Below are 21,276 nucleotides of genomic sequence, written 5' to 3'. Positions count from 1 at the left end.
TTAGGACGAGTATCCAGCAACCTTCTGAATGCCAGTATAAACTTCTTACACTTTTTGCTGTACTTTCCTTAGGCTCATTTCACACACGCAGACCAATCAGGTCCACCTGTCAGGTTTTTAGGCAGACCTGATTGGATCATACATTGCCTTTTATGGAGCAGCGGGTGTCGAACACATGACACCTGTGCCAACATCCTATCCGATCTTATCCGCCAAAAATAGACGGATCGGGGATCCGTTCCCCTGATTTATCTGGTAACAGCCATGGCTGTTATGAGCCATAGATGCACTGTAATGAGCGAGTGTAGCCACCCTGGGACGAGAAGTGTTATTTGCAGAATTACCAGGCGACAAAGGAAAAAGTCTGAAAAAAAGGAAACTAATGCAGTCATCTACGGACTGATAAGCTATGATTCTATAATTTCTTGATTTCTCTGTCGTCCTTTGACGGACACAGCTCCTGATTCTTCTTAACCATTGGGTTATACTGCCCCCTACAGGAGTAAGACACTAGGCAGGAAAAAGTCTGACTATGCCTATGGGTAGTCCCGGGGGGTATACACCCACACTCAGTTATAGGCACTCAATTTTCTTTCTGCCTAGTCACTAGTCAGGAGTAAGGACCTAATTCCTTGCTAAAATCTCTGGTCCTGGCAATTTTTTTCCCATCTTTATTATTTTGTTCCAGACCGTGCGACGAACTAGATAATCTAGATTCAGAGGGTCCCCCCAGTCTGGCTAGTGAGGGTGCGCAGACCTCAGCTCCACGCTAGTGTGACTGCGACATAGCCCCACTGGATGGGGGCTGGCCTGAGGTGGCTTTGTTCTTTGGCACTTCGACAGGGAAATCTTCTCCCCCTGTACTGGGTGGTTTTCACCATGGATTCCAGCCTGTCCGGGTGGGGATGCGTCCTCGGCACAGCTTGTGCTCAGGGGGTCTGGACTCGGGAAGAGTCCAGATCAATGTACTGGAACTCTGAGTGATCACACTTTGTCTAGATCATTGGACAATTTGTCTTCAGGTGTGTCCGGTACGAATTTCAAACGGATAATGCCACGGACGTGGCCTATGTCCATCACCATGGGGGCACAAGAAGTATCCTGGCGGATCGGGAAGTAGCTGGCAATCGTTCCAGCCCTTTCTGCCGTACTCATTCCATGAAGGGTACAGAGGTTTGTGGCATGGTCGGGATCCTCTGGCCGACGTCACATACGCATTAGTGGCTCCTTGACATCAGTATCATCTGATTTATGCCATCTCAAACTTCTGCCAAGACTCCTGTGCAGGATCGAGGCAGCAGGGGATTCCGGTCTTTCTGGTGGCTCCAGACTGGCCTCACTGGTCTTGGTACACCGATTTGGTACGGCTGGTCGCCGATGCTCCTTGGAGACTTCCTCTCAAAGATCTGCGGTCTCAATGACCAATCTTGCATACTGCTTTACAGTCGCTGGTTTTAATGAGTCTTTTTTTTGGGGTTCTCCCTCGCTCCTTTTCGGTGGCTCAAATCATGCCTTTCCTTCAACAGGGGGTTTAGCAGCGCCTTGCCTTGAGTACCATCAAGGGCCAGGTTTTGGCCTAGTGATTTTCTTTCAACGTCCATTGGCTACGCTTCCCTTGGTACGTACTTTTGTCCAGGGAGCTCGACACTTGGTTCCTCCAGTGCAGTCTTCATTACCTCCGTGGGTCCTCAATTAGTGTTGTCAGTTATCCAGGAATCTCCCTTCGATATTTATTCTTATTGAGAGGTTCCCCTGCTTACATTGTCCCAGATGGGGGCCTTTTTGGTGGCTATTACTTCTGCGTGCAGGGCGTCGGAGCTGGCGGTGTCTTGTCATTCACCTTGCCTGTTGGTTTACAGAGCTACGGTGATTCTTCGTCCCTGTCCATTGTTCCTTCCAAAGGTCGTCTCTGATTACTATTTGAATGAAGACATTGTGTTGCCTTCCCTATGCCCCAGGCCTAAACATCCTAAGGAAATCACTCTGCATTGCCTGGATGTGGTTCAGGCAATCAGGGTGTACCTGGGATCTATGGAGTCTTTTAGGAAGTCAGACTCACTATTTGTACTTATCGTTGGACCTTGAAAAGGGTTGGCCGTTTCTGCTGTCACCATTTTCAGATGGCTCAGACAGACAGTGATTCTGGCCTATTCTATTAGGGATCAGGTTCCTCCTTTCTCTGTTGAGGCACACTCTACTCGGGCGCTTAGTGCCTCCTGGGCCTTCTGTCATCAGTCATCAGTGATGCAGGTTTGCAAGGCAACCATCTGGTTGTCTGTGCACTTTTACAAAGTTTTAAAAAGTGGATGTGTTGGCATCTGTGGATGCTTCTTTTGGCCACAAGGTTTTGTAGGCTGCTGTTTAGAGGACCTGGTCCTCTTTGATGTATTGTTTTTTCAGGTGAACTCCAGTTGTTTTAGTTGAGCTCCATGTTACCTGGTTGGCTGTGGTTAGCCTTGGGAATTTTTTTCTGCTTTTTTCCCAACCCTCATGAACACTGCTTTTGGACGTCCCAATGGTTAAGAAGAATCAGGAGCTGTGTCCGTAAATGAACGAAAGAGAAAATGGGATTTCTTGACTTGACCGTAAAATCCATTTCTTGGATGTTCATTGCTGGACACAGCACCCACCCCTCTGTGCAGCTGGCTTTCTTCTGACACTGCTTGTAACAAAACTGAGTGACTATATTTGAGTGTGGGTGTATACCCTCTGGCACTGCCCATAGGCGTAGTCAAGCTTTTTCCTGCCTAGTGTCCTATTCCTGTAGGGGGCAGTATAACCCAATGGTTAAGAAGAATCTTGACTGATAAGCTGCGATTATATGATTTATTTATTTTTGGGGGGGGGGGGGGATAAGGTTAGTAAGATGTTTGCACCAGTGTTTCCCATCTTATTGTGTCACCAAGTAGCTTCACATGTATGCCAGTAATCTGCTATTCCATGGCATTTAGACTCTTAAAAGCCTGTACTTTTTGTGGGCAACCTCTAAATGTATATACTTTTTTTTTTTCTCTTAGAAATGTGGAAAATTATATGTTTGCTTGCTGGAATCTGTTTACTTGATGAATTAATACAGCTATAATCACCCCTATCAACTTTTAGTCCCCCATGATTACACACCAGACCTCTTAGTCCAACCACTTATATGATTTGATATCATAGACCAGTGATGGCGAACCTTTTTGAGCCCAAGTGCCCAAACTGCAACACAAAACCAACATATTTATTTGAAAGTGCCAACATCCATCGCCATGCAGCATATAGCCATGCAGAACATTGTCATGCAGCACATCGCACATCTGATCCCCCCTCTGCAGCTCAGCATCCCCTCCTCTTGCGGTAGGACAGTGGTGCCACAATTGCAATAATTACAGTGTAATTGCCATCTACAGTAATAAAGATGTTTTGTGAAGTCTTCCTGTAACAGAGACCTCTTAGAATTCCTGGTAGAAGTTTGTATTGTTTCAGCCCGTCATGCTCCCTCTGCCCAAACACACCTCTCCTTCTATCACCATAGCGCAGAACAGGGTCACGTGGCACGGCTCATCACTGGCAGCTCTGACCTCATCTCTGAGCTTCCCCCCCCAATGGAACAAAGCAGCTGCACACAGGCAACCCCCAGGTAAACAAACACCCACTTCTCCTCCCACGCCAGTCGATTGGCTGTACATTCCCTGGCAGAGGGAAGTGATTGACTGTCCTTCTGCCGGGCCGTGAGGCAGCCCTGCAGCATTTTCTCCAAAGAGTTGTGCGCTGAGTCAAAGTGCTGTGTGTAATATGGAGGGGGCAGGCAATGCTCGGACAGTGTCCGGACACTGGACGCTTTGTCACCCTAGTGAAGTATGAGGAGCCTGTGTGTGCCCAGAGCTGCTCATAAGACTATAGCTTGCGTGCCCACAGGGAGGGTTCTGCATGCCAGCTGTGGCACACGTGCCCTGGGTTCGCCATCACTGTCATAGACCATATCCTTAGTGATCTGTTGAAAAAGTGCTGGGAAATTACTTAAAAGAACCATGTCCCAAGCATCCTACAAATGTGTTCTGATCACATGTGGGCAGGATATCACCCTGTACTGTAGGACAGACATGCATATTTCTGTCATTCTAAAAGACCTTTCTTTAGCAGACTCCAGAGAAAAAACAGAATGACCAGAGGAATCGCAAGAGAAAAGCTGAACCGTATGAAACTAGTCAAGGTATGCTATGCTTGGTGGTGGGCTTGCTTTCTCACGTTTGGTATGTTTTTCAGTTGCTCGTTAAGGGGTCTCTTCTTCATTTGAAGCTCTCAAATAACTTGAATGAGGTACTTGAAATAGATTAAATTACATTTAAAGGTCAAGCATACCCAAAAAAAAGTGACTGCAGCAAGTGACACGTCATAGAAGCCTTTTTGAACTGCAATTTTTTTTTCTTACACATGCATGCTATTCATCGTTAAAGTATACAATAAAACAGTCATGTAACAATAGAGGCATTATATAAAGGATTCAATCTTTGTTACATTTTTTATTTATACAAGCAGAATATAAAATGAAGAGAACCGCTCTGTGCAAGTTTCCAAAACCATTGAATTGTGGAAAAGATGTCTATAAAAATGGGAGAATTCATCACTACTTTTCATGAAGTATCTTTATGTTTAAACCTGATAGGATAAATAGAGTGCAAAAAAAATAGGGCAGGTGAGTACTTGACATAAAGCAGTTTTTTAACCTGTATTAAAACAACAAAAGTCAGTAGCTACAAATTCTATAGCTGCTTACTTTTAATAAAAGGACACTCACCTGTCCAGGGGTCCAGTGCCATGCTCACCCAATCCGGTTCTTTGCCGGTGTTCGAATTCCTGGTGTCAGCATGTTATCTGTGGGCAGCTGGCTGTGATTCTTTATGGCTTTAGGCTCCCCACTGCGCATGCACGAGCAGCATTGCACTTTTTGGATAGTCCTGCAGTTTTCTGGGACCTTTGACGTGTCCCAGAAGGTTGTTGGTGGAGGGGGGGGGGGGGGGGGGTGCTGTGCCGATCTGACCAGAAGTGCGAGTGGGTACTTGTCAAAACCAGCTAACCAGCTACTCCCAAAAATTGTGCCAAAAACAGAAGAGGGGTGAGAAGTGCAAAAAACAAAACTTTCCCATAAGGGTGAAGTTCTACTTTAAGGTCTGATGTTCCAGGAGTTGGGACTGGAAACCCAACTCGCCCTCCTGTGTTTTATGCAATTTTAATGGGAGTGAGCTCATGCCATATTTAGTTCCCACTGACTTGTGTCAATTTATTGGAGGTTCTTCTCGATTGGTGTAAATGTTACACAGATAATTCTATATGTTTTGGATAACGAAAAACACTTCCTTGGATCTTCTTAAATCTGAACTCTAATCTATTGAATTATCTTAAAGCAACTGTTCACTTTTTCTCTCTGAAGCTAAATTAGCTTGGAGGAAAAAAACATCAGGCAGACGAACGGTCAGCCATAAAAGATTTTTTTCCTCCTATCCTGTGACCACCTTGATTGGATAATCATCATGAAATTGCATGATGATTGTTGGCTGAAGCAGAGCATATATGAATATACTGTTTTGGGGTAATTGCACACAGACTCCTGGTGTATGAACATCCGATTCCATTTAGAAAATTCTTGCATAAAAAAACGTGAGGCTTGACAGTAAAGTAAATGCGTGCATTAGCGCATATATATGTAATGCTATGCAGTTATGAGCTAAAAGGTTTATTTTGACTCTCCCTTTAATACCTGATCTACTGGATTATATACTCTGTGCTGTTGGAAATCTAGGACATGGATTCTTGCTCCGTATGGCAGTAATAAATTGAGTGGACTCAAGTTCCTTTCCTTTTTGCTCTGCTCTTTGCTTTAGTTTTTGGTACATTATATGCTTTATATTTTACAAATCTACCTAAAAACAAAAAAATGTGTATTTACATATTTTCGTGCACACCCCTGTAAAAATTCTAGTTATTGGAATGTGTAATATGCGCCTATTCATATTGGCACATACAATACAGTCTGGCAATGCATGTTTTTGTGTTTGTTTTTTGTTCTGATCAATACACAGCACATGGTTAGTCCCCGTTCACACTAAGGCGACCTGTGAGGTGACCTGGTCGCCTCACAGGTCGCCGTAGGTCGCCTTCCATAGGGAAGCTGCGGACCGTTTAAAATAGGAGCGACACAAGTCGCTTTGACTTAGAAAAAGGGTCCGGAGCTTCTTTGGGGCGACCAGGAGGCGACCGCCATAGACTTCTATGTTATGAAGTCCGTGCCGGCCGCTCCGAGGTCGCGGCGCGCTGCTCGCACCGCGACCTCTGAGGTCGCCCCTGGAAGTAGCGTCGCTCGTATGTGAACGGGGCCTTACGTGCCTGTGTGTACAGACCTTCAAAAACAGTGGGCTGCATTCACAATAACACCTGTATGCATAAAACTGTTGTGATTTAGGCATCAGTGTGCTTGAAGTTTGTCAGGAAGGGAGTGAAATTTTTAGCATTAGGTGCATCTAAGAGTGGATGTTTGCTGTAGAGGACAACTAGGTTGGGAGTTGAGGGCGCCCATCACACTCGTGATCTAGAACTAGTAAGATGTCTGAGCCTGTTGGCTTGAGTGGAAATACTTTCTAGTTCAGTCATTGAAGCAGAATCTGTAGTAAGTAACACATGCTAGAAATTTAAAGCTACCTGCTCCTGACCTACAATCGCAACTTACGGAGGAGGAAAGTCTTCCAGTTTCCTTTGTGGTTCCGAGACTTTGTCATAGAATGCTGTGTGCTGTAAGTACAGCCACCTTTCAACATGCCCACCAGTGATTGAGACACTGTGTGGGAGATTTACTAAAAACTAGTGCTATGCATAGTAACCTGTGTGCTGTAAGTACAGCCACCTTTCACCATGCCCACCAATGATTGAGACACTGTGTGGGAGATTTACTAAAAACTAGTGCTGTGCATAGTAACCAATCAGCTTCTAACTTCAGCTTGTTTAATTCAACTTTGGCAGAAAACCTGGAAGCTAATTGGTTACTATGCACAGCTGCACCAGATTCTGTGTGCACCAGTTTTAGTAAATATCCCCTATGTTACATGGTGCTTTGTTAATTTCTTTAAACCCACAGGAATGTTTTTTTTAATGAAAGGGCTAATTCTGTTCACTCCACAGGCCAAAGGCACCATCCCTCGCAGTATAACCACCAAACTGTATAACCTTGCTACATAGATCTACCGTTGGAAAATGTTTTTGTTTCTGTGACATTTTGGCCACATGTCTGAACTGGATTTCCTATCTTCTGTTACCTTCTACCCCCGCATTGTGTTGTAGTGGGAGAACTTCCTGCATCTGCATCTTCAAACTGGAAAAGGGGCTGTCTGTGATTTTCCCACACATTAGATGTCTAATGAGGTTTCAGAAGTGCAATGCTGGGCTACTGCATTGAATCATTGTGGAGGTAGATATGAACGTGTTGTGACATGACACTTCATTCTTACCTCATGTCAGAGTGCAGAGTGGGAGTCCAGACTGGAAGGTCGAATACTTGGACTGCATTCGCACCTTCTGCACATTTCATGTGCTGTGTTTCGGACATACTGTGTACATTTTCCCCAGTCATCTTGCAGGACGGTCACATGAGATAGGCTTCTCCTCCTTCAGAAAACACAAGCACATACAAGCTTAAAAAGTCTGCCCCTTCAGTTCTTGTATTTATCCTTCATTAACAGACGCAGTTTCATATCTTATTAGCCATTGGGTTATGCTCCTCCCTTCAGGAATAGGACACTAGGCAGGAAAAAGCTTTCGCCATGCCTGGGGTGCTGTCCCTGCAGGCATAACCCCACACACTCTGCTACAGCCCTCAGTTTTTTCTGCCTAGTTTAGGAGTAGTACCTAGCTCCCTGCTTGGACTTCGGTCTTTAGCTGTAATTTTTTGGGAACCTTTTTTGTACTTTATTCTTTAAGTAGAGTTCCTGGAGAACTACAAGCAACAGACGGCTGGATTTTGGACTGGATATTCTAGATCCTTAAAGTCTCCCAGTCTGGCCAGAGCAGGTTATAGTCCAGCACTAGGCCTCACCACGACAGAGCCCCAGTGGATGGGGAGGAGCCCGCGAGTGGACGGTCTCACTGGGACTCGGAACTACCTTGAACGCCCTGAGTCGAAATGTACCCATTGGCTAGCAGCACCCCCATCCCGGATGGGAGGTTGTCTGTTTGGAGTGGCGCCCACGTGATTCCATGGTATGGTGAGTAAGTGTCCCCCCAATTCTCTGGCAGCCTCGGGGTGGACGTGGGCCCCCTCCATGAAATAGCCGGTCCCTCGGGGGTCCCTCGGTTCCCATGGCCTCTCGGGTATACCAGGCCCCCCCCCCCATACAGGTTCCTAACTTTGGGGGGCAAATATATTGCGGTTCTGCGGAGGGGAGGGCGTTTTCTCTGGTGGGGTCCCCTCCTGGGGACAACCCGATACCTTTGTTTGCTGATCCACCCAGGGGTCCTGGAGTCCGTATGGTGTGCCGTGGGGTCCGCTATTTTGCTTTAGACTTGCCCTGCATTAATGTCAGAATCCCTCATTGTAATGTATGGGAAGCCATTTTCTAAATCTTCCCCATAGGAATGCATGGGGCGGCTATTTTCTTGTGGTCCACGGTGCTGGACAGCATAGGCAGGCAGACACTCTAGGCATGACCCAGGTGCTTTCAATTCCTGTGTCAGAACGTTCTTCTGCTGTACAGATCGTTCCTGCAAGCCTCCTGATCGGTTTGGTAAGGTTTTTCTGGGGTCTCTTGTGGGTTTCCTCACACACAACGCTACCAGAGTGACACTGCATCTTTTTAAATTTACTGTAAATGGAGTCCCAGGACAAAATCTCGCCTACAGGACCCTCTCAGTGCGACTGCGGAACCTTCTGGGTCACAGCCCCTGTCAGCTTTTACAGAAGTTTTGGAAAGCCTAGTGTCAAAAGTGGATTTAGTGTTACTTTTTAACACTAGCCATAAGCGCCCTTTGCCTGGTGGCTCTGTGTCATCGCATTCTGATGGCGAAGAGGACCTGTCCCCTTGTCAGCCGCTGCACGGGAAAGCGAATTGGTGAAAGCACTTATAGTTTCAGTGCGAGAAACTTTAAAAATGACAGATGTGTTTACGGTGTCAGGAACGCAGGTCTCCTTTGGCACCCACAAATCCCAGAAATTGGACAAAGTGTTCCCGTGTGCAGAACCTTTTGACAATATTATCAATGAAGCTGTTATCCCTTTGCGGATAAGGTCTCCACTCGGTGGACCGTGCCACCAAAGGTTGATCATCCGGTTTCCAGACTGAATAAGTTACTGTTGTCCCGGTGGAAGAATCCCTAGCCTTTATGGACCCCGTTGCTAGACGGATTGAGTATTTGTCCCACCAAATGTGTTAGTGGGCTCAATATTGAAACCAATTTTTGTGACCACCCTGGTGTCACAGAATGGGTGAAGTTACTAAAAGGTGTCTTTGAAACAGAACAGCTCTTCCCGGGGCTCATTGAGCTCTTGGATCAAATGGCTCAAGCCCTTCTGTATATATGTAATGCGTCGCTGGGTGCGGCTCCACTGGTAGACAGTGTGTCCGCGGTGGGGATTTCCATTAGATGCACGGTGTGGCTAAAAAGCTGGTCTGCGGACCAGGCTTCCAAAAAGGCTCTTTCTGACCTTACCTCGGGACAGGTTTGGATCCCCCTTGGATGAGTTGATCAAAGGCCTTACGGGTGGGAAGAGCACTCTTCTCCCTCAATCCTCTTAAGGGCAAGGCACCACGTGCTAGACGGGGGCCTTCTTTTACTGCTCATAGGCAGCTTTTTCGTACCTCCGGATCGCAAGAAAAGCCATTCAGATCCTCTGGCAGTTCCAAGAAGACATGGTTAGGTAAATCAAATACAGGCCAATCTGGATCTGCAGACAAATCCTCGACTGCATGAAGGGGCGCCCTCACCCGATTCTGGGGTGGGGGGGAGCATCTTCGCTTCTTTCCGGACCATGAACTTCCTTGTTTCAGGATAAATGGGTTCACAAAATGATCCACTCAGGGTAGATCGAATTTCGGTCACGACCGTCGGACAGGTTCTTCCTGTCTAATCTGCGCCTATCTCCAGACAGTTTTAAGGGATCTCTGAGAGGGGATGCAAGACCTGCTGTTGCAAAGGGTGATTGTGCCGGTTCCCTCTCGGGAACGTTTTCAAGGATTTTATTCCAACCTGTTTACTGTGCCCAGTAAGGAAGGCAAAGTGCGTCCAATCCAGGACCTCAAGGCCTTGAACCACTTTGTGAGGGTACAGAGGTTTTAGATTGGGTCCATTCGCATGGTAGTGGCGTCCCTACACCAGGGAGACTTTTTGGCCTTCATAGATCTCAAGGATGCATATATACACATCCCTATCTACGCTGGACACCAGAGTTTTCTCCGCTTCGCTGTAGGAGATGAGCATTATCAATTTCCTGGGTTACCCTTTGGTCTCGCCTCCGCCCGTCAGGGTCTGTACCAAGGTGCTGGCTCCATTGTTGGCACTACTGCCCCAATGGAGGATTTTGGTACTGCTGTACCTGGACGATCTCCTATTGAGGGCGGACTCTCACTCAGCCCTGTTGGACGACTTGACTATCACTGTCGAACACTGCAAGAGTTCAGTTGGAACATCAATGCCCTGAAACCTTCAATGAGACTGAGCCTGACACTGGACTCCACTTTGGCGAGGGTCTTTCTTCCCCTGGACAAGTTGCAAAGATTGCATGGGGCGATCCAATTGTTAGCAAACAATCTGTCCTCTGCGGACTTGCATGTGGGCCTTGGGTCTGATGGTATCAACCTTTGAGGCGGTTCTGTCTGCTCAGTTCCACACGAGACCCTTACAAAAGGAGATTCTCAACAAATGGAACAATGATCCAAAATCCTTGGATACTTTTGATTCGGTTGAGTCGCAACACAGTCTGCTCTTCAGTGGTGGCTTTGCTCGTCAGCACATCGCCAAGGCAAGTCCTTCCTGCCATTGTATTGGACGGTGTTTACAACGGACGCCAGCCTGTCAGGCTGGGGAGGAGTGCTGGGGAAAACTCTACACCCAGGGATCCTGGACGGTGGAAGAGTGCAAGCTGCCGATAAATATCTTGGAGCTCAGAGCGATAAAGCTTTGCCCGAGTCATTGGACAGCTCGTCTGCAAGGTTGCCCGGTCCGGATTCAATCAGACAATGCCACGGCGTACATCAATCAAGGGGCACCAAGAGTGTCTTGGCGGCCCGGGAGGTGGTCGAGATTCTGGATTGGGCGGAGAAGTTTGTCCCAGCTCTTTAAACTGTGCGCATCCCGGGGGTGGAGAACTGACAGGCGAATTACCTGAGTTGTAAGGTGTTGGATCAGGGTGAGTGGTCCCTGCACCTGGAGGTGTTTCACCTCCTGTGTGTCCAGTGGGTGACACCGATGTCGACCTGCTTGCTTCTCGGCTCAACAAGAAGGTTCAGAGGTTTGTGACCAGGTCAAAGGATCCTCTGGTCGATGCCACAGATGCACTGGTGGCTACTTGGGGTCCGTGTCGGCTGAGCTATGCGTTCTCTCCGCTGATACTCCTGCCGGTGCTGCTGCGCAGAATAGAGGTGGAAGGGATTCCGGTCATTCTAGTGGGCCCAGAATGGTCTTGGTACGCGGACCTGGTAAGGTTGGTTGCCGATGCTCCTTGGAGGTTTCCTCTCGGGCAAGATCTGCTATCTCAAGGGCCGATCCTTCCATCCCGCTTCACAGTCACTGGCTTTAACGGCGTGGCTGTTGAAAGCCAGCAATTGAAGGATAGAGGTCTATCCGACTCTGTGATTCCTACACTGCTGAAGGCCAGAAAGCCTACTTCCAGGAAGATCTATCATCGTACGTGGAAATCGTACATTTCATGGTGTGAATCGTTGAAAGAGCACCCTCGCTTGTTTTCGCTAGCTCGGGTCTTGACTTTTCTTCAAAAAGGGGTTGAACAGCGTTTGGCTTTGGGCACTATCAAAGGCCAAGTTTCGGCTTTGGCTGCGTTTTTCTAACGTCCTTTAGCTACGCATGCCCTGATTCGCACTTTTATTCAGGGAGTGCATCATATTGCGCCTCAGAGGCAATCACCATTACTTCCATGGGATCTGAAATTGGTGTTATCGGTTCCTAATAAAAGCTCCCTTTGAAAACATTAGGGAGATTCCCCTGCTTACATTGTCTCAGAAGGTTGCGTTTTTGGTGGCTATTACCTCTGCCCGCAACTGGAAAACTGGATTTTTTACTTGCTGTAAAATCCTTTTCTCTGAAGTTAATTGACAGACGCAGCACCCGCCCCTCTAATTATGAGGGTAATGGGGTTGTTGTCTTCTAAACACTGTTTGCAATGAAGCTGAGGGCTGTAGCCGAGTGTGTGGGGTTATGTCTGCAGGGACAGCCCCATAGGCGTGGTGAAAGATTTTTTTTTTTCTGCCTATTGACCTATTCCTGAAGGGAGGCGCTTAACCCAATGGGCTGCGTCTGTCAATGAACTTCAGAGAAAAGGATTTTACGTAAGTCAAAAATCCAGTTTTCCTGCGTCCTGCAAACACTGGAACTGGAGGGGAGCTTACAGCCCCAGTTTATTCTCAGTCTTTTTATGTTCAGGGCAGGCATCCCTGGATACCTCCTTCACTCCCCCTGTGCTCAAGCTGAAGAGGCAGGCAGTCACAGGTGTCTTGGGAAGGAAAGGAGGACCCGAGGCATGCAGGATTCCCTGCTAAACCCTCAATGAATCGGAACCCCCCCCTCCTTGAACACCCCCACATCAGGTACGTAGACAAGAGAGCGGGGTTCTGCCCTAAGCTAAGGATGGGTGAAAAGCCCAGAGGAACACTCACTGTGTGACGACCAGGAGATCCTGTGTTAGGCCGTGTGTGTGTCCCCCCCCCCCCCCCCCCCAGCACGCCAACACTCTGCTCATCTGTCTCCTGACCCGTCCATGCGCATCATGGTGGCCGGTGGTGAATATGGCGTTGGCAAGATGACGCCACTACAAGAAGTGGTGAGGCGTCCATCTTTGGGAAGGGCAACACGGCTGTGAATAGCGGCAGCCATTCCAGAGACCAAGGGGCGTGAAAGATGGGGGTTGGAGCCTCTGATGTCTCTTTTAAGCGCCCATTCAGAACAATTAAGGCAGCGGGAGTACACAGGCGTGCTTCTTTCCATCCAGGCAATACATATGGTGAAGAATCAAGGCCTTTTACCAGAGGCTATGGAGCAATGCCCCAGCTTTCATACAGTAAGGAGGAGGGGGGGGAAGAGGAAGGCCACAGGGGCAGCAGCGGTCCCCGAACTGACTCTCACTTTCTCTCTGCTGTAGTCTCCTCTGCAGCCCAAAACCCAAGGGTCGGTAGATGGGGCTGACCAAGCCAAAAAGAAAAAGTATTGCTGTTCATGTGGAGTAAAAATTCCATTCGTCAGTGATGAATTGCTTTGCGTCAGTCAGATGCATTATGAAAATTGGTAGTGAGGAGAGACCGCTTTTGGCAAAGGACTTTCTCGATTTTCAAAAAAGCGAAAACGATTAAATCACTATTTAAATTGGCCATCGACAAGATGAAAGGGGAGGAATGACCATCCGCCTCATCTCGGAAAACCAAGACCGCCAAGAATAAATTATGTAGTATCCCTTTTGACGGCTGTTTGGTTCCGAACTCGAAAAAGTTTGAGAGGTCGGCAGATAAAACCAAGGGATTTCCTTTCAAATAATCAAAACAAAAGGAAAAGTTTTTTTTTTTTTTTTGTCGGCAAAAACAAACACAGATAAAAAAAAAAAAGAGAAGCCGCAAGCTCAGTGAAGATGGGTCTTCAAAAAGAAAAAGGAGAAAACTAATGTTTTGTTCCCCAGGTCGGCATCTTCCAACAAACCCCAATGACGTCAACAGTGTGGTGGGAGGGAGATTACTACGTTTTCTCCCTCAATGGCGAGCGTTCTGCTCAAACCATTTCATCCTGCACATAATAGGTCAGGGATACAAAATAGAATTTACTTCGAGACCTCCGACCAAGTTCCGAACCATGAAGGTTCCAGCCTTCTCACAGCAAAGCATACCCTTGAAGAACGCAATCAGGGAATTACTGAAAGAAAAAATAACGGAGATCTATCTATCATCAAACATGCGGATTCTACTCCCACGTGTTGGAGGGCAAAACCCTCCTGCAGACACCGCTTAATTCTTAACCTGAAAAACCTGAACAAAGACAATCCTCTACAGAAAGTTCAAAATGGAGATCTTTTCGGTAAGATCGTTACTCCTAGAAGCAGCTTTCCTAGTAATCCTCGACCTAAAGGACGCTTACCTTCATGTCCCGATTCAATCCTGGCTATCAACTGTTTTTGAGATTCACGATCCAGGAGGGCAGGTAATCTCGACATTTTCAGTATCAAGCGCTCCGGTTTCTGCATTTCATCAGCCCCGCGTATATTTGCCAAGATTATGGCGGAAGTCATGCAAGAGCTCAGATTAAAGGGGGGGTCCAGTTAGTGCCATATCTGGATGACTTCTTGATCTATGTTCAAACTCAAGAGGAAGTTCTCACACGAGCTTACAAATGACAGAACATTTCCTCACCAAGCTGGGGTGGCAAATCAATTCAGAGAAGTCAAACAGAATTCCCTCTCAAAAGGCTACGTTCCTGGGCTACATAATCAACACGACTGCACAGATCATCCTCCTACCAAAGAACAAGATAGCCAAACTAATCAACGAAAAAAAAAATGGCAGAACAATTGAACATCAAATCGGGACAAAACAATTGAGAACATCAAATCGGGAAAAGAAGAGTCATAATGTCCCTTTTGGGCCTCAATCCCGGCGGTATAATGGGGCTAGTTACACATGAGAGCCCTACAGTGCTACCTCTGGGACAAATATGAAATCATTGGAGGAAATGATTCCCGTTTCCAGAGTCATCAGAAGGTCATTGGCATGTTGAATAAAGGACACCCTGGAGAAAGGCAGACTGTGTGTGGCTCCTGACGATTTTAAAGTTTGAGTTACCACAGCCGTGATTGTGTCTGGATGGGGGGCTCATTTAGGGCAACAGGTCAGACAAGGAACCTGGGAACCAGAGATGTCGGAAGTCTCCTCAAATTTAAAGTGTCTGGTGGCGGTGTTAAAAGCGCTACCAGCCTTCCAGGAGTCAGTAGCAGGAAATCATGTACAGATACTATCAGAAAATGTCACTACAGTGGCATATATCAACCACCAAGGGGGCACCAGATCGAGACCCCTTATGAGAGCAGCACACAACCTTCTCTCCTGGGCAGAAGTTCACTTGCCATCGCTGACAGCAGTACACATCAAGGGCATTTACAATACCCTAACTGATCTCTTGAGCCGAAGACAGCTGGACCTAGCAGAATGGGAACTGGAACCACAGAATTTTTCGATACGTACCTTGAAGTGGGGCCTTCCAGAGGTCAACCTTTTTGCGACGTAAAGAAGAGGTAACACAGTATTTTTCCCTAAAAAGAGAGGAAGACTCACTAGGGGTAGATTCTCTATTGTGCCCGTGGAGGTTCAACCTAGGGTATGCCTTTCCTCCGGTACAACGTCTTCCCAGGACAATCAGGAAGATTAGTATGGAGAAGGTAAGGGTGACTCTACTAGCACCCTTTTTGGCCAAAGAGATCTTGGTTTACAGCACTAAAAAAAGATGGCAGAAGACGACCCTTGGACTTTACAGAACCAAGACAACCTTCTACTGCAGTCGAGAGTGTTCCTCCCCACCCGCAACTTCAAACTATGAAATTGACAGTGTGGATCTTGAACGGCGCATTCTCTCTGCTAAAGTAGTTAAGACGCTCCTACAAAGCAGATAACCAATAACGAGGAAGATGTACGGGAAGGTCTGGAAAAAGTATGCAGCAAATATGCTACCCAAAAACAGAGACTTGCAAGACATGGGCACAGTGCTGAATTTTCTTCTCGAAGGGGCCGAAGTCAGCATAGCTGTAGGCACGCGCAAAGTTCACAGGGCGGCACTTTCAGTTTTCTGGATACACAGCTTAGCAAGAACGCTTTAGTCACAGTTCTTCAAGTCTATCTCGGGAAACTGCCCGAGCGAAAGCATTAAGGTAGCCCCTTATGACCTTTCCCTGCTGCTCAGGGCTCTAACTCGAGCCCTTTTTGAGCCACTCTTGGACACTTCATTGAAATACCTGACATTCAAAGTAGCCCTATTATTTGCTATTACATCGGCTAGACGTGCAAGCAAACTTCTCTGTATAAAGGAACCTTTTTTCACAATCTTTCCAGATAAAATAGTCCTCAGGACAGACTCCCAAAGTTGACACAGCATTCCACTGGACACAAGGTCATATTACCATCCTTCTGCCAGAACCCATCCAACCAAGGGGATGAAGCGTTCACAACTTTGGACATTAGTAGGTGCGTCCACCACTATCTGGACACCACTAAACCATTTAGGAAAGCTCCAAACCCTTTCCTTTCCTTTTGGAGGCATTCCCAAAGGAAAACCAGCATCTAAAAATTCCATAGGTAGATGGATCAGGGCGATAAAAGCGGCTTATGCCGCTCAAAATCAAATCTGTTCACCAAACCTGAAAGTGCACTCCACGCGCTCAATTGCTACTTTCTGGGCAGAGAAAGCTGGGGCCTCCATCGATCCAAGCAGCTATCTAGTCCAGTGATTCCACCTTTTGTGAAGCACTACAGGATCGATTTGGTCTCCGCCCAAGATCTGACCTTTGGACGAAAGGTGGTAGTCCCACCCTAGGTATGACTCTTTGGGGTCTCATGTGACCGTCCTGGAGGATGACTGGGGAAAGCTAGAGTTTTTACCCGATAACTCCTTTTCCAGGAATCCTTCAGAATGGTAGACCCCCACCCTTACTAATGGAAGATATTAAGTTACATATATCAGAAAGTTAGTATTTAGCAGCAAGGAAATCTTTGTACAACTGAAGGGGCAGCCTAGGGCGGTCTTTTAAAGGTTGTGTGTGCTTGTGTTTCCTGCAGGAGGTGGAGCTTATCTCTCATGTGACCACCCTGGAGGATTCCTGGAAATGGAGTTATCAGGTAATAACTCTAGCTTTCTCATACCTGCGGAAGGTGTATTTTGCTGAAAAATCTAAGATGCAATAGGCAGAATTTTTACGCCCTGCACCAAAATATAGAAGTGTAGGGATGCCTTTTGTCTCTCTCTCTCTCAATAATTTATTAGAACTGGTTTATTAATTTTCCTTTCATATGTGCTGTATTTTAATAAAGCTTCATTTTCTGTCTATTATAGGGAAAAACACTCCTAGAGGACATAAAATTAGTGATTATTTTGAGGTAAGTTTCTAAAATTGGTCTTCATATGAAACATGAAATGAAATATCTGAGCTTGTCAGCTTGTCTGGAATTTGGAAATCATGTAAGGAAGATTTACTATATACATCAGGGGTGCTCATCCCATGTCCCATGGGCCACACGTGACCCAGGGAGCCCTCTGATGTGGCCAAGGACCTCAAACCAGGGAAGCACATGCCCATGCTCTGGGATGGCGGTTTGGCAAGCCCAGATAGTAATCAATAGGTTGCCGACCCTCCATTCCAGATCATCAGAGTGCATGGCGAAGGGAGCCTATGCTTTCCCTGTATTGCCAGCTCCTGTCCCAGATGGAGTGATACCAAGTGCGCTTTGCTAGGGACCTTTCTATCAGCCTGCCAGCAGAAGCTGGAAGAGGAAAAGGTCAGTGTATTAAAACATCTCTGCACTTTTGCAGTTGGTATATAGCACTTCTAAAAAGTTATTAGGCTGCCTTCCCACTGATCCACAGGTGCCAGGCAGTGCACCTGTGGCTTTCCTATGGGTTAGCTGCACTGAGCACTTCTGAATACAGGGATTGTAGTTCACTTTCAGAAATTGCACCACACCTGCAAGATGTAAAAGAAGTCTATGGCTCAGTGTAGCTAACCCACACGGAAAATCTGCATGTCTACTGCCCTGCACCCATGATGCGGGTAAACTACAGAGCATCAATGTGTAAGCAGCCTTGTAGGGGGCTCAGGACAGTAAGGACTCCTTTACATTTTCTGTTTTTTGGGGTGAGGGGTGTAAAACCCCATAGTTCATTGTGGCCCGCAACTGGTTTCCAAATCACTTAAGTGGCCCTCGCTCTTTGAAAGATTTAGCACCCCTGATACACATACTGTTAGGTTTAATCTATGTAAGCCAGATACTTTTATGAAAGGTATGACATGGTAACGTATATTTCATATTTTAATGCAGTTTGCTGGGGGAAGTGGCCCGGGGACAAGTCCTGGCAGAAGCGTTCCACCGGTTGCCAGATCCTCACCGCAACATTCCTTATCAAACCCTTTACCTCTAACGGTAAATCTTTCTTTATTGATCCACCCACAGATATTTTGTGACCTAATTTTTTTATTTATTTTTTTTTCTTGTGACATTGTTCATTCTGAAACTATATTTAATTTTTCTCATGTTTTAATACACTGGATGTTTTCCAGCAACCACAGAGAAAGCTAAAATACTGTTCTAATTTTGCATGGGTTCATTAGATAAAAATTGTTCTTTAAGATTGTTCAGCTTAGTTTGTAAAGCATTGTGACACCCATAGCAACCAATCAGTCTAAAAAGTGTATACATACGCGTTTATAGAAATTAGGGCTATGCTGTAAAGCAGGCCATAGATTATTCGATTTTTCCCAAGACTTCTTTCAGGACAGCACCTGGAGAGATCATGGCTCCAACCACAACAGGAAACTCCTCATCACAGAATTCTTTAAAAGGAGTCCTCCACTCACTCTTCAGTTTTTTTTTTTGTTTCCTCCGGCCTGGCAGAAACACCACCTGTGGGGAGCTGTGATCTCTCAGGGCTGGTCCCTTACCGTTTTTTCGATTCTCCCTTCAACTTACTCAGTGTTGAAGGGGGAATGCTTCCTGCAACTATTATTGCTGCTAGGGTCTATAGCTGCCTGCAGAGCACAATGATTACTGCACGCCGGTATAGCCTCCGGAAATAATCATATGTAAAAAATCTTTCAGGCTGGTTGGACCCAATTCGATCAATGGATTGACTTGGGTACAGTCAGCCTGCCCATAGATGGATCGAATCCTTGCTGGTTCCTGTTGAACTGGCCACATTTTGATCCATGTATGGCTGGCTTTAGTGTAGTCTTAACAGCACCAGTTTAGCATATACAAGTCTACCAGTGTAGTCACTACAGCTGGGTAACATTTTTCACCTTTTTTTTTAAAGCTAGACATTATGCAAATGATTGATCAATGAAACACTCAAAGTGTAAAACATCTGTGCATTGTGGATGCTCTTAAAGAAAAAATGCTATTTAGGATGGCTTGGTTTGGTAAGGCAGCCTAAAGGTAAAAGGAAGCTACTAGATGGCCTGTACAGTCTGAGGGAAATTCTTCACTATGGGCCTCTGCTGGCGAAAGCTTGGCATGTTTGTCAGCCAACTTTGGGGCCATGTTGGGTATGGCGATTCTGTCAAAACAAACAGAAGCTGAAGACTGGATGGTTTGCAGAACTGCTTTATAAACCTGATGTAGATTAGTTTTCTATAACTTTGTTAGACTTCTTGAGGTAGTTGACATCTGCTTAGTTTTAGTAGCTTTCCTTGCAGGTAGTAGTTTTTTATTCAGTAATATTTTATTTAGGGAACATTTTGCTCAAGTTATCTTAACTTGGTGCAGTGCTCTGCAGCACATGGGGGAGAGCAGTCTGTAGTCTTAACATTTGTGGTTTTCAGAGTGACTGGTGCGGTGTTTCTGTTTTTTTTTTAACCTTTTCTTACTCATGCCTGTACTTTGGATCATCTTTATTCTGCTTTTAACGTAGCTGTTTCCTTTTATTTGCAGAGTCAGCAGAGCAGCCCTCCTTCCTCCACACCATTGAACCTAGATCATTCCTCTATCCCCATCAAACTGATTTCCGTCCAGCACAGACAAATACAGGTTAGAACCACTTTTCTGCTTTAAATAAAGCATCCTGAAGTGTCTCTGTACACCTGCAGATAGCTTCCCCCCATCTAAGTTGTCTCTTAAAATGGTACAAAGATGTCTGTTACCTCCAATAATTTTTATGAACAATAAAGCCGGCAAGAGTTAGATTTTAGCAGATTGCTTAGAACAATTTGTAGTTTCATGGGACTGGGTGACCAAAATAAATTCTATTGCTATTACCTTCAACTTGGTCATCTATTTTAGCCATTGGACACTCTCAACATGAATAAAAAGTAGTGGTGCACCAAAATGGAAAATTTTGGTACCGAAACCAAAAATTCAGGATGCACTTGGCCAAAACCCGACAGTTTTTAAAAAATTATTATTTTTATAAATAATTGTATTATTTGACTTTTTAATTATCATGCACTTAAATGAATATGAATTTGTCGGCCATTATTGGCACCTTTTTAAAGCAGTGTTAAAAATCTTGCTTGTTACATTTTTGGTTCATATTTGAAAAAAACGCACCTCCCCATTGAAATGCATTGAAAATGCATCAGAAACATCTAAAATGCACCTGTGTGCAAGCAAGGTAAAATTGCGGCAAAATCGCAGGTGTTTTCTGCAGCCATTATTGGCACTTTTTTGTTTTCTTTCGGCACAGCACTGAAAACCCTATTTCTCTTACGTCCTCCGACAGTCGCCGCCTCTTCATATTCGTCACATATGGGGGTATTAGACTTTGCTCCGAAGGAGTAGCTAGGCAACAGAATATGTTAACAATAAAGCTTTTAACATATCCCACCCTCAAGGGGTGGTCCCCTCAGTCAATACCCTCCTACTTCCTGCAACCATATCTCAGTTTTAATGTCTAGCTTGTCAGGAGTGGCTGGCTCTCTCTGTGCTGGGACTTTTTGTCCCAGACTCTTTCTTCTTTTTAATATTTTATTTGAGTTTTTTCTCTACCTTTACTTAGCTGTTGTTTTTTGTCAGCATTAGTTAGTTCTTCGGACGAAGAGGATCATGCGGACTGGGTCTCGGGCTGATCCCCCTGATCGCAGGTCGTGGGTCAGTGGCTTCCCAGTCTGCCATCGAGCGTTCAGCCAGGTAACGCTCCTGGCACGGTGAACGACCCATCCCTGTTCGGTGCAGGGATGTTTGGTGAGGTGGCTACCTCACCGGACGCTGTGCGGTTTCTTAACCGCCATTGTGTGCGTCTTGAATTGCGACTCTCCCTGCCTCATGTGCAGCGGCTTGTTCGCCTGTGCGGGTTCCCCACACCATATGAGGTAAGTGTGTCTATGTGGGGACCTGTCTGTCTGGG

The 21,276-nt window shown here is 46.1% G+C and overlaps 1 protein-coding gene across 4 annotated transcripts in view; it reads left to right on the top strand.

Moving 5' to 3' along the window:
* TLK2 (tousled like kinase 2) overlaps window positions 1-21,276 on the top strand; it is a 150,159-nt gene that overhangs the window by 53,180 nt on the left and 75,703 nt on the right. Inside the window, exons 4-7 of one of the 4 annotated variants that reach the window (XM_082271298.1) lie at window positions 4,123-4,195; window positions 17,275-17,318; window positions 18,258-18,359; window positions 19,866-19,961. In XM_082271298.1, the coding sequence (XP_082127424.1) occupies window positions 4,123-4,195; window positions 17,275-17,318; window positions 18,258-18,359; window positions 19,866-19,961 (315 nt within the window). The remainder of the gene's footprint in view (window positions 1-4,122; window positions 4,196-17,274; window positions 17,319-18,257; window positions 18,360-19,865; window positions 19,962-21,276) is intronic. The other 3 variants (XM_082271299.1, XM_082271300.1, XM_082271301.1) reach the window with 3 other exon arrangements.

The sequence above is a fragment of the Pelophylax lessonae genome (genome assembly GCF_965119305.1).
Source record: "Pelophylax lessonae genome assembly, chromosome: 11".
In the NCBI taxonomy this organism is placed as follows: Eukaryota; Metazoa; Chordata; class Amphibia; order Anura; family Ranidae; genus Pelophylax; species Pelophylax lessonae.
This window is presented reverse-complemented; position numbering and strand designations above follow the sequence as displayed.